The following is a 10,499-nucleotide window of genomic DNA, read 5'->3' on the forward strand; positions in this document are numbered from 1 at the left end:
TGCATATGTGTGCAGTTGTGTGTTTGTGTGTAGTTGTGTGTCGGTCCTCACCCTGCTCAGTGTGTCTTTAATTGCAGGTACAGGCAGGTGTGGCAGTGACGTCTGGTAACTGTAGAGCAGAGGTTTCCCACTGGACAACAGCCTGAGCAGAGTCTGAAACAAACACACACAGGACACGCCTTCAACCACCGTCCAACGTCTGACAACACACAGGTCACACAGACAGGTCAAAACCGGCCCAAACCGGCCCAAACCGGCCCACCAAAGGGTCCAGTCAGACCCCTGGGAGGAATGTGGGAAATAATTACACTGTAAAGTCCACTGTAAAAAGTCTAGCTCTTACCCCCAATACCCTGGTGATCTAGCTCTTACCCCCCAGACCCTGGTGGTGTAGCTCTTACCCCCCAGACCCAGGTGGTCTAGGTCTTACCCCCCAGACCCTGGTGGTGTAGCTCTTACCCCCCAGACCCAGGTGGTCTAGGTCTTACCCCCCAGACCCTGGTGGTGTAGCTCTTACCCCCCAGACCCTGGTGGTGTGTGACATGTGTGTGTGCGTCTCGAACATCCAGCGGTGGTAGGACAGCAGCAGCTTCAGACTGAACCTCAGGGTGAGAATGAGTGAGAGCCAGAGCAGAGTACTGAAGAGGAGAGCACACAGCAGAGACTGACCCTGAGGACTGAGGGACACATGCACACTGAGGGGGGACAGGGGGACGGGGGGACAGGGGGACAGGGGGACAGACACACACACAGACATAATCATTCAGGTGTGTAATAGAACTGCAGTGTGTCTTCTGTCCTCTCATATTAAAGGTCTGCTCTGTCCGTCTGCTCTGTCCGTCTGCTCTTCTTCTGTCTCAGTCCGTCTGCTCTGTCCACCTGCTCTGTCCGTCTGCTCAGTCCGTCTGCTCTTCTTCTGTCTCAGTCCGTCTGCTCTGTCCGTCTGCTCTGTCCGTCTGCTCTGTCCACCTGCTCTGTCCACCTGCTCTGTCCGTCTGCTCTGTCCGTCTGCTCTTCTTCTGTCTCAGTCCGTCTGCTCTGTCCGTCTGCTCTGTCCACCTGCTCTGTCCACCTGCTCTGTCCGTCTGCTCTGTCCGTCTGCTCTTCTTCTGTCTCAGTCCGTCTGCTCTGTCCACCTGCTCTGTCCGTCTGCTCTGTCCGTCTGCTCTTCTTCTGTCTCAGTCCGTCTGCTCTGTCCGTCTGCTCTGTCCACCTGCTCTGTCCACCTGCTCTGTCCACCTGCTCTGTCTGTCTGCTCAGTCCGTCTGCTCTTCTTCTGTCTCAGTCCGTCTGCTCTGTCCGTCTGCTCTGTCCGTCTGCTCTGTCCACCTGCTCTGTCCACCTGCTCTGTCCGTCTGCTCTGTCCGTCTGCTCTTCTTCTGTCTCAGTCCGTCTGCTCTGTCCGTCTGCTCTGTCCACCTGCTCTGTCCACCTGCTCTGTCCGTCTGCTCTGTCCGTCTGCTCTTCTTCTGTCTCAGTCCGTCTGCTCTGTCCGTCTGCTCTGTCCACCTGCTCTGTCCACCTGCTCTGTCCGTCTGCTCTGTCCGTCTGCTCTTCTTCTGTCTCAGTCCGTCTGCTCTGTCCACCTGCTCTGTCCGTCTGCTCTGTCCGTCTGCTCTTCTTCTGTCTCAGTCCGTCTGCTCTGTCCGTCTGCTCTGTCCACCTGCTCTGTCCACCTGCTCTGTCCACCTGCTCTGTCTGTCTGCTCAGTCCGTCTGCTCTTCTTCTGTCTCAGTCCGTCTGCTCTGTCCGTCTGCTCTTCTTCTGTCTCAGTCCGTCTGCTCTGTCCGTCTGCTCTGTCCGTCTGCTCTGTCCACCTGCTCTGTCCACCTGCTCTGTCCGTCTGCTCAGTCCGTCTGCTCTTCTTCTGTCTCAGTCCGTCTGCTCTGTCCGTCTGCTCTTCTTCTGTCTCAGTCCGTCTGCTCTGTCCGTCTGCTCTGTCCGTCTGCTCTGTCCACCTGCTCTGTCCACCTGCTCTGTCCGTCTGCTCAGTCCGTCTGCTCTTCTTCTGTCTCAGTCCGTCTGCTCTGTCCGTCTGCTCTTCTTCTGTCTCAGTCCGTCTGCTCTGTCCGTCTGCTCTGTCCGTCTGCTCTGTCCACCTGCTCTGTCCACCTGCTCTGTCCGTCTGCTCAGTCCGTCTGCTCTTCTTCTGTCTCAGTCCGTCTGCTCTGTCCGTCTGCTCTTCTTCTGTCTCAGTCCGTCTGCTCTGTCCGTCTGCTCTGTCCGTCTGCTCTGTCCACCTGCTCTGTCCACCTGCTCTGTCCGTCTGCTCTTCTTCTGTCTCAGTCCGTCCTGCGTTTTTTTCACACACAGGTTTGAAATCATTCAATCTGCTGCAAATGAAGGTAAATGTGTTTGAGACCAGAGTGGAAATGAAAGCACAGTTTATGTGTGTGTGTGTCTGTGTGTGTGTGTGTCTGTGTGTGTGTGTCTGTGTGTGTGTGTCTGTGTGTTTGTGTGTCTGTGTGTGTGAGATCACAGCTCATGTGATGAACACACTGTAAAAAATATAAATCTGTCTCAGTGTATTGTTTTTGCTTGATTCAAGACTTCTTTTTTACTTAATTCAATTTTTTTGCTTAATTCAAACTTTTTCATTCATTCATTCATTCATTCCTTTTCTGAACCCGCTTTATCCTCACTAGGGTCACTGGGGTCTCTTGGAGCCTATCCCAGCTACATAGGGGCGAAGGCGGGGTTCACTCTGGACATGTGACCAGTTCATCGCAGGGCTGACATAACTTGACAGCCTAACTTGACAAAACTTTTTTACTTCATTAAATTTTTTTGCTTAGTTCAAGATTATTTTGCTCAATTCAATTTTTTTTGGTTAATTCAAGAGGTTTTTTTTTTTTTGCTTAATTCAATTTTTTGCTTAATTCAAGATTTTTTTGCTCACTTCAAGATTTTTTTTTGCTTAATATATATATATATATATATATATATATATATATATATATATATATATATATATATATATATACACACATATATATATATATATATATATATATATATATTTTTTTTTTTTTTTTTTTTTTTTTACGTAATTCAAGATTGGTTGCTTAGTTCAAGATTTTTTTGCTCAGTTCAAGATTTTTTGTTTTTGTTTTTGCTTAATTCAATTCTTTGCTTAATTCAAGAATTTTTTTTTTTTTTTTGCTTAATTCAAGACTTTTTTTGCTTAATCAATTTTTTTGTCTTAATTCAAGATTGTTTACTTAGTTCAAGATTTTTTTGCTCAATTAAAGATTTTTTTTGCTTAATTCAAGACTTTTTGGTCTTAATTCAATTTTTTTTGCTCAATTCAAGATTTTTTTTTTGCTTAATTCGTGAATTTTTTAAGGCTAAAGACGTTCATTTTGTCTTCTGTTTAAGTAAATATAGTATTTTCTTTTGTTCAGACAAGGAATAGTTTTTAGATGTTTCCTGCTTGACAGTTTCCACTGTGATTCCAGTCTTCCTCAGAAGCGTCATCCGACGTGTTGCTGACGTGTCATTTATCAGCTGGTCGGCTCGACGGACCAATCAGAGCCCGTCGAGCCGACCGTGCCTCCTCCGCCTTGGGTGGTCTCTGGAGGAGGGAATCCCAGGTGTGACGGAGGGTGTACGCCCCCTCGTCCCGGTTGATGGTGCCGCTCGCCGGCTTCCTGATCTCTATTGCCTCCTTGATCCAACGTTTGAATTTGTTTGTTTCCGATGTTATGACTGTGCCCTTATCCCAGGCCATGATATGATGGGATTCCCTCCTCCAGAGACCACCCAAGGCGGAGGAGGCACGGTCGGCTCGACGGGCTCTGATTGGTCCGTCGAGCCGACCAGCTGATAAATGACACGTCAGCAACACGTCGGATGACGCTTCTGAGGAAGACTGGAATCACAGTGGAAACTGTCAAGCAGGAAACATCTAAAAACTATTCCTTGTCTGAACAAAAGAAAATAGTATATTTATATTTATTTGTGAATTTTTTTCTTAATTTTTTTACTTAATTCAAGACTTTATTTTTTTGCTTTTTTTTGGTTATTTCAATGTTTTGTTTTGTTTTTTTTGCCTAATTCAATATTTATTTATTTATTGCTTGAATTAAGAAACAGGTGTATGTGGAAGTAAATCTGTGTCACCAGATTTTGAATTATAAAAGCCATTGAATTTCTAGCAATGATTTTTTTTGCCCTGAAATTAAGTATCTGAATTTTTTGTATCTGATTTTTTTTAAAATTCTAAATTCATGAACATTGTTGAATTCAGAGACAAAAAAAAAAAAATCAGATACTTAATTTTAGTGAAAAAAAAAAAAAAAAAAAAATTCAGTGTCTTTTATAATTCAAAACCTGATGACACAGATTTACTTCCATACAGGTGTGGATGATAAACAGGTGGAACAGGTGGAACAACAGTCAGTGAATGAACCAAGAGGAAGTAGGTGACAGGTCATGAGTGGGTGCCACGCCCACTGCCACGCCCACACTGACTCAGTGGGCGGACCTCCTTGTGTGTGTAAACTCCTGTTGGTTCATGTTCACTGATGCAGGACTCAGTTCCTGCAGTAAAACACTCACATCCACCATCTGGAAATGCATCCTGTCACCCAGGGTTCTAAACTGCTGTTCTGTCAGGTTCCACATTCAGTCTGATCTGATCTGCAGTGGACCCAACCAGGAAAAGAAGAACACAAGAACCCAGAAAGAATGACAACTGCACATTTAAGTCTGTGTTTGAGTAAAAAAAAAAAAACAAAAATTAAATGATGAAAATACTGACTTTTATAAACTATCCAAACAAAAAACGTGAAGAACCTGAAAAAAAGGACATTTCTTCAGATAAATCGGTGTAATTTTCTCAGATCAGATCTCCAAAGACACTAAACACTGAGGAACAGGAAGAAAAGAGTTCAAACTGGACTGAATTTAATACAGACATTTCAGGTTGGACACATTTGTTCAGGTTAGTCACATTTTATTGGTACAGGAGAGTTTGGAAATGGAAAGAGTTTCATCACCTAATGTGATTTTTGTACTAAAACACAGACAAACATCTGAAGTTGTTAATTCAAGATTTTGTGCTTAATTCCAGATTTTTTTTTTTTTTGCCAAATTTAAGATTTTTTTTTTTTTTTTTTGCTTAATTCAAGATTTGTTTTGCTTAATTCAAGATTTTTTTTTGCTAAATGTAGGATTTTTTTATTTTTTATTTTTTGCTTAATTCAAGATTCGTTTTCTAAATTTAAGATTTTTTTTTTTGGCTTAATTCAAGATTTTTTTTTGCTAAATTTAAGTTTTTTGTTTTTTTTTTTGCTAAATGCACGTTTTTTTCTTAATTCAAGATTTGTTTTGCTTAATTCAAGATTTTTTGCTTAATTCAAGATTTTTTGCTAAAGTTAAGATTTTTTGGCTTAATTCAAGATGTTTTGTTAAATTTAAGTTTTTTTTTTTGCTAAATTTAAGTTTGTTTGTTTTTTTTGCTTGATTGTAGATGTTTTTTATGCTTCATTCTAGACAGGTATGGACACAAAGGCCAGGCAGCCTTTCACAGACGCCAAAATAATCAGTGTCGTGGATCAAGTCCACCTCCTGCTCCTCCTCATACCAGTAGAACCAGTAGAACCAGTGGAACCTCCCATAATGCACCTGTTCTATTCACAGCCGTACCGTAGAACAGGTGTGACAGTAGGTGGAAGTTCACTGGTCCGACCTTTACAGACTCAGGTTCAGCCTTCGGACCAACAGGAAGTCAAAACACAACATTCCAGATGCACAGTAACTCTGGGGGAGGATGGGTCTGATACTGAACTGAATGAAGTCATTCATATCATTCCAATAATTAAAGTTTACACCGATAAATACAGCCCATAATAGGGCTGGGCCATGTAGGCAAAAAAATTAAAAAGTAAACATAATTACGATTATTTTTTAAAAATTTCCGATAATCAATAATCTGACAATATCCTTTAAAACCTGTTTTTTCTTTTTTTTTTAACCAAAAATGCTGTCAAACTCTACTTTCTTCCCAGAACCTCTATGGATGGAAACAACATTTTAGAACAACAGCTGTAGTTTGTTCCTGAAGTGTTTCATATGTCTTCTGCAAAACAGGCGCCGGGGGGGGGGGGGGGGGGGGTAGTACATGGGGTAGGGGCCAAGGTTCTAATAGTTTTGGATTTTTCATTCTAGTTCAGTTTTATTTAGTTTGGACTTTTTTTTTCCCTCTAATTCAGTTTGTTGTAATTCGTTTTAAGAGCAGGTTTGATAGTTTTAATTAGTTTTCATTATTTTCTAAATGCTTAGTTTTAGTTTAGTTTTAGTTTAGTTGTAGTTCAGTTGTAGTTCAGTTGTAGTTCAGTGGTCTCTTTTCTCTTCTTCTCTGTTGTCATATTCACATAAATCCCAGACAGGACTCTGCTGCTTTCTCCCAACTTTAGTCTCCATGTTTCCAGGTAGAGTGGGGACCAGAAAAATAAATACATACAGTACAGGCCAAAAGTTTGGACACACCTTCTCATTCTTTGCATTTTCTTTATTTTCATGACTATTTTCATTGTAGATTCTCACTGAAGGCATCAAAACTATGAATGAACACATGTGGAATTATGTACTTACCAAAAAAGTGTGAAATAACTGAAAACATCTCTTATATTCTAGTTTCTTCAAAGTATCCACCCTTAGCTCTGATGACTGTTTTGCACACTCTTGCCATTCTCTTGATGAGCTTCCAGAGGTAGTCACCTGAAATGGTTTCCTAACAGTCTTGAAGAAGTTCCCACAGATGCTTAGCACTTGTTGGTCCTTTTGCCTTCACTCTGCGGTCCAGCTCACCCCAAACCATCTCGATCATCGGTTCAGGTCCGGTGACTGTGGAGGCCAGGTCATCTGGCGCAGCACTCCATCACTCTCCTTCTTGGTCAGATATCCCTCACACAGCCTGGAGGTGTGTTTGGGGTCATTGTCCTGTTGAAACATAAATGATGGTCCAACTAAACGCAGACCGGATGGAATGGCATGTCACTTCAGGATGCTGTGGTAGCCATGCTGATTCAGGTTGCCTTCAATCTTGAATAAATCCCCAACAGCGTCACCAGCAAAGCACCCCCACACCATCACACCTCCCCCTCCATGCTTCACGGTGGGAACCAGGCATGTAGCATCCATCCGTTCACCTTTTCTGCGTCGCACAAAGACACGGCGGTTGGATCCAAAGATCTGAAATTTGGACTCATCAGACCAAAGCACAGATTTCCACTGGTCTAATGTCCATTCCTTGGGTTTCTTGGCCCAAATAAATCTCTTGTGTTTGTTGCCTCTCCTGAGCAGTGGTTTCCTAGCAGCTGTTTGACCATGAAGGCCTGATTCACGCAGTCTCCTCTTAACAGTTGTTGTAGAGATGTGTCTGCTGCTAGAGCTCTGTGTGGTATTCATCTGGTCTCTAATCTGAGCTGCTGTTAATTTGCGATTTCTGAGGCCGGTGACTCAGATGAACTTATCTTCAGCATCAGAGGTGACTCTTGGTCTTCCTTTCCTGGGGCGGTCCTCATGTGAGCCAGTTTCGTTGGAGCGCTTGATGGTTTTTGCGACTGCACTTGGGGACACATTCAAAGTTTTTGAAATGTTCTAGACTGACTGACCTTCATTTCTTAAAGTAATGATGGCCACTTGTTTGTCTTTACTTAGCTGATTGGTTCTCACCATAATATGCATTCTAACAGTTGTCCAATAGGGCTGTCAGCTGTGCATCAACCTGACTTCTGCACAACACAACTGATGGTCCCAACCCCATCAATAAGGCAAGAAATTCCACTAAGTAACCCTGACAAGGCACAGCTATGAAGTGGAAACCATTTCAGGTGACTACCTCTGGAAGCTCATCAAGAGAATGCCAAGGGTGTGCAAGGCAGTCATCAGAGCTAAGGGTGGCTACTTTGAAGAAACTAGAATATAAGAGATGTTTTCAGTTATTTCACACTTTTTTGTTAAGTACATAATTCCACATGTGTTCATTCATAGTTTTGATGCCTTCAGTGAGAATCTACAATGAAAATAGTCATGAAAATAAAGAAAATGTGAAGAATGAGAAGGTGTCTCCAAACTTTCGGCCTGTACTGTAAATAAATAAATAAATAAATAAATGAATGAATGAATAAATAAATAAATAAAAGTAAAATAAAATTAAATTAAACAAAATAAAATTAGATTAAAATTAAAAAAAGAAAAAAAAAAGAAAAATTAAATTAAACAAACAAATAAATAAATACATTTTTTTTAAAAAGAGTGGAGACCAGAAGACAACGCTAAAGCACAAGTGACAGACCCTTAAATATCATATGGTGCTGCTAGCTACAATTGCTTGAGTGAAATAAATCAATTCTATATCAATCCAGCATTGACAAAGACGAAAATGAAGGGAATTTGATTCATAATTTTTATCCGTTTTAGTTAATTTTGTAAACACACAATATAGTTTCAGTTAGTTATGTTTTTTTCTTTTAATTATAGTTTTTATTTATTTCAGTTAACAAAAATGTTTTTTCAATTCTAGTTTTGGTCATTTGGTTAGTTTTGGTCAACAATACTAACCTTAGTGTGGGCAGTAGTTTCATATGTGTGGGTGCGGTCCATAACTGACAGAACTCCTGCTTCTATTCCTCTGTTAAACTGCTCATCTGACACCACCTGTGTGTACCTGAGCGGCAGGTGCATGTGCACGTGCGTGTGCATGTGCACGTGCGTGTGCATGTACCTGAGCGGCAGGTGCATGTGCATGTACCTGAGCGGCATGTGCGTGTGCGTGTGCATGTACCTGAGCGGCATGTGCATGTGCGTGTGCATGTACCTGAGCAGCACGTGCATGTGCATGTGCGTGTGCATGTACCTGAGTGGCATGTGCATGTGCGTGTGCATGTGCATGTACCTGAGCGGCAGGTGCATGTGCGTGTGCGTGTGCATGTGCATGTACCTGAGCGGCAGGTGCGTGCGTGTGTGTGCATGTGCATGTACCTGAGCGGCAGGTGCGTGCGTGTGTGTGCATGTGCATGTACCTGAGCGGCAGGTGCAGGTGCATGTGCGTGTGCATGTGCATGTACCTGAGCGGCAGGTGCATGTGCATGTACCTGAGCAGCAGGTGCATGTGCATGTACCTGAGCGGCATGCGCGTGTGCGTGTGCATGTACCTGAGCGGCATGTGCATGTGCGTGTGCATGTACCTGAGCGACAGGTGCATGTGCATGTACCTGAGCGGCAGGTGCATGTGCATGTACCTGAGCGGCATGTGCGTGTGCGTGTGCATGTACCTGAGCGGCATGTGCATGTGCGTGTGCATGTACCTGAGCGGCACGTGCATGTGCATGTGCGTGTGCATGTACCTGAGTGGCATGTGCGTGTGCATGTGCATGTACCTGAGCGGCAGGTGCATGTGCGTGTGCGTGTGCATGTGCATGTACCTGAGCGGCAGGTGCGTGCGTGTGTGTGCATGTGCATGTACCTGAGCGGCAGGTGCATGTGCGTGTGCGTGTGCATGTGCATGTACCTGAGCGGCAGGTGCATGTGCGTGTGCATGTGCATGTGCATGTACCTGAGCGGCAGGTGCGTGCGTGTGTGTGCATGTGCATGTACCTGAGCGGCAGGTGCATGTGCGTGTGCGTGTGCATGTGCATGTACCTGAGCGGCAGGTGCAGGTGCGTGTGCATGTGCATGTGCATGTACCTGAGCGGCAGGTGCATGTGCATGTACCTGAGTGGCAGGTGCAGGTGCATGTGCATGTGCATGTACCTGAGCGGCAGGTCCATGTGCGTGTGCATGTGCATGTACCTGAGCGGCAGGTGCATGTGCATGTACCTGAGCAGCAGGTGCAGGTGCATGTGCATGTACCTGAGCGGCAGGTGCGTGTGCATGTACCTGAGCGGCAGGTGCATGTGCGTGTGCATGTGCATGTACCTGAGCGGCAGGTGCATGTGCGTGTGCGTGTGCATGTGCATGTACCTGAGCGGCAGGTGCATGTGCGTGTGCGTGTGCATGTGCATGTACCTGAGCGGCAGGTGCATGTGCGTGTGCGTGTGCATGTGCATGTACCTGAGCGGCAGGTGCTGCTGTATTTTGCTGATCAGACCCATGCTTGGATCTGAGCGCATGTACATGGTGGCCAAGATCGCTATGGCAACAAACAGCCAGGAGGAGGGGCTAGCAGGAAACACGCCCTTAATTAAACTGTTCTGGAACGAGAGAGAAAGAAAAACAACATGAAGAACCTGGAGAACATAGAATAGAATAGAATAGAATAGAATCAGTGCAATGACTGTAATTAAATATCAGTTCCATTTAATCTGTATCATATAGAAAACCCTCTGTAAACATACAAATAAAATCAGCTAAAATAAACAGGTACAAATATACACACACACATACACATACAGACACACACACACACACAGACACACAGACACACACACATACAGACACACACACACACACACACACACAGACACACAGACACACACACATACAGACCACAC

At 44.1% G+C, this 10,499-nt stretch overlaps 1 protein-coding gene across 1 annotated transcript in view; it reads right to left on the minus strand.

Moving 5' to 3' along the window:
* The window catches only part of LOC115415977 (carnitine O-palmitoyltransferase 1, liver isoform-like), a 29,332-nt gene extending 19,120 nt beyond the window's left edge, over nucleotides 1–10,212 (minus strand). Inside the window, exons 1-3 of the mRNA XM_030129657.1 lie at nucleotides 10,060–10,212; nucleotides 518–695; nucleotides 52–153 (exon numbers count right to left, since the gene is read on the minus strand). Coding sequence (XP_029985517.1) covers nucleotides 52–153; nucleotides 518–695; nucleotides 10,060–10,124 — 345 coding nt within the window. The 5' untranslated portion in view covers nucleotides 10,125–10,212. The remainder of the gene's footprint in view (nucleotides 1–51; nucleotides 154–517; nucleotides 696–10,059) is intronic.
* Between the last annotated feature and the right edge of the window lie 287 nt (nucleotides 10,213–10,499).

Source organism: Sphaeramia orbicularis, unplaced genomic scaffold, assembly GCF_902148855.1.
Source record: "Sphaeramia orbicularis unplaced genomic scaffold, fSphaOr1.1, whole genome shotgun sequence".
Lineage (NCBI taxonomy): Eukaryota > Metazoa > Chordata > Actinopteri > Kurtiformes > Apogonidae > Sphaeramia > Sphaeramia orbicularis.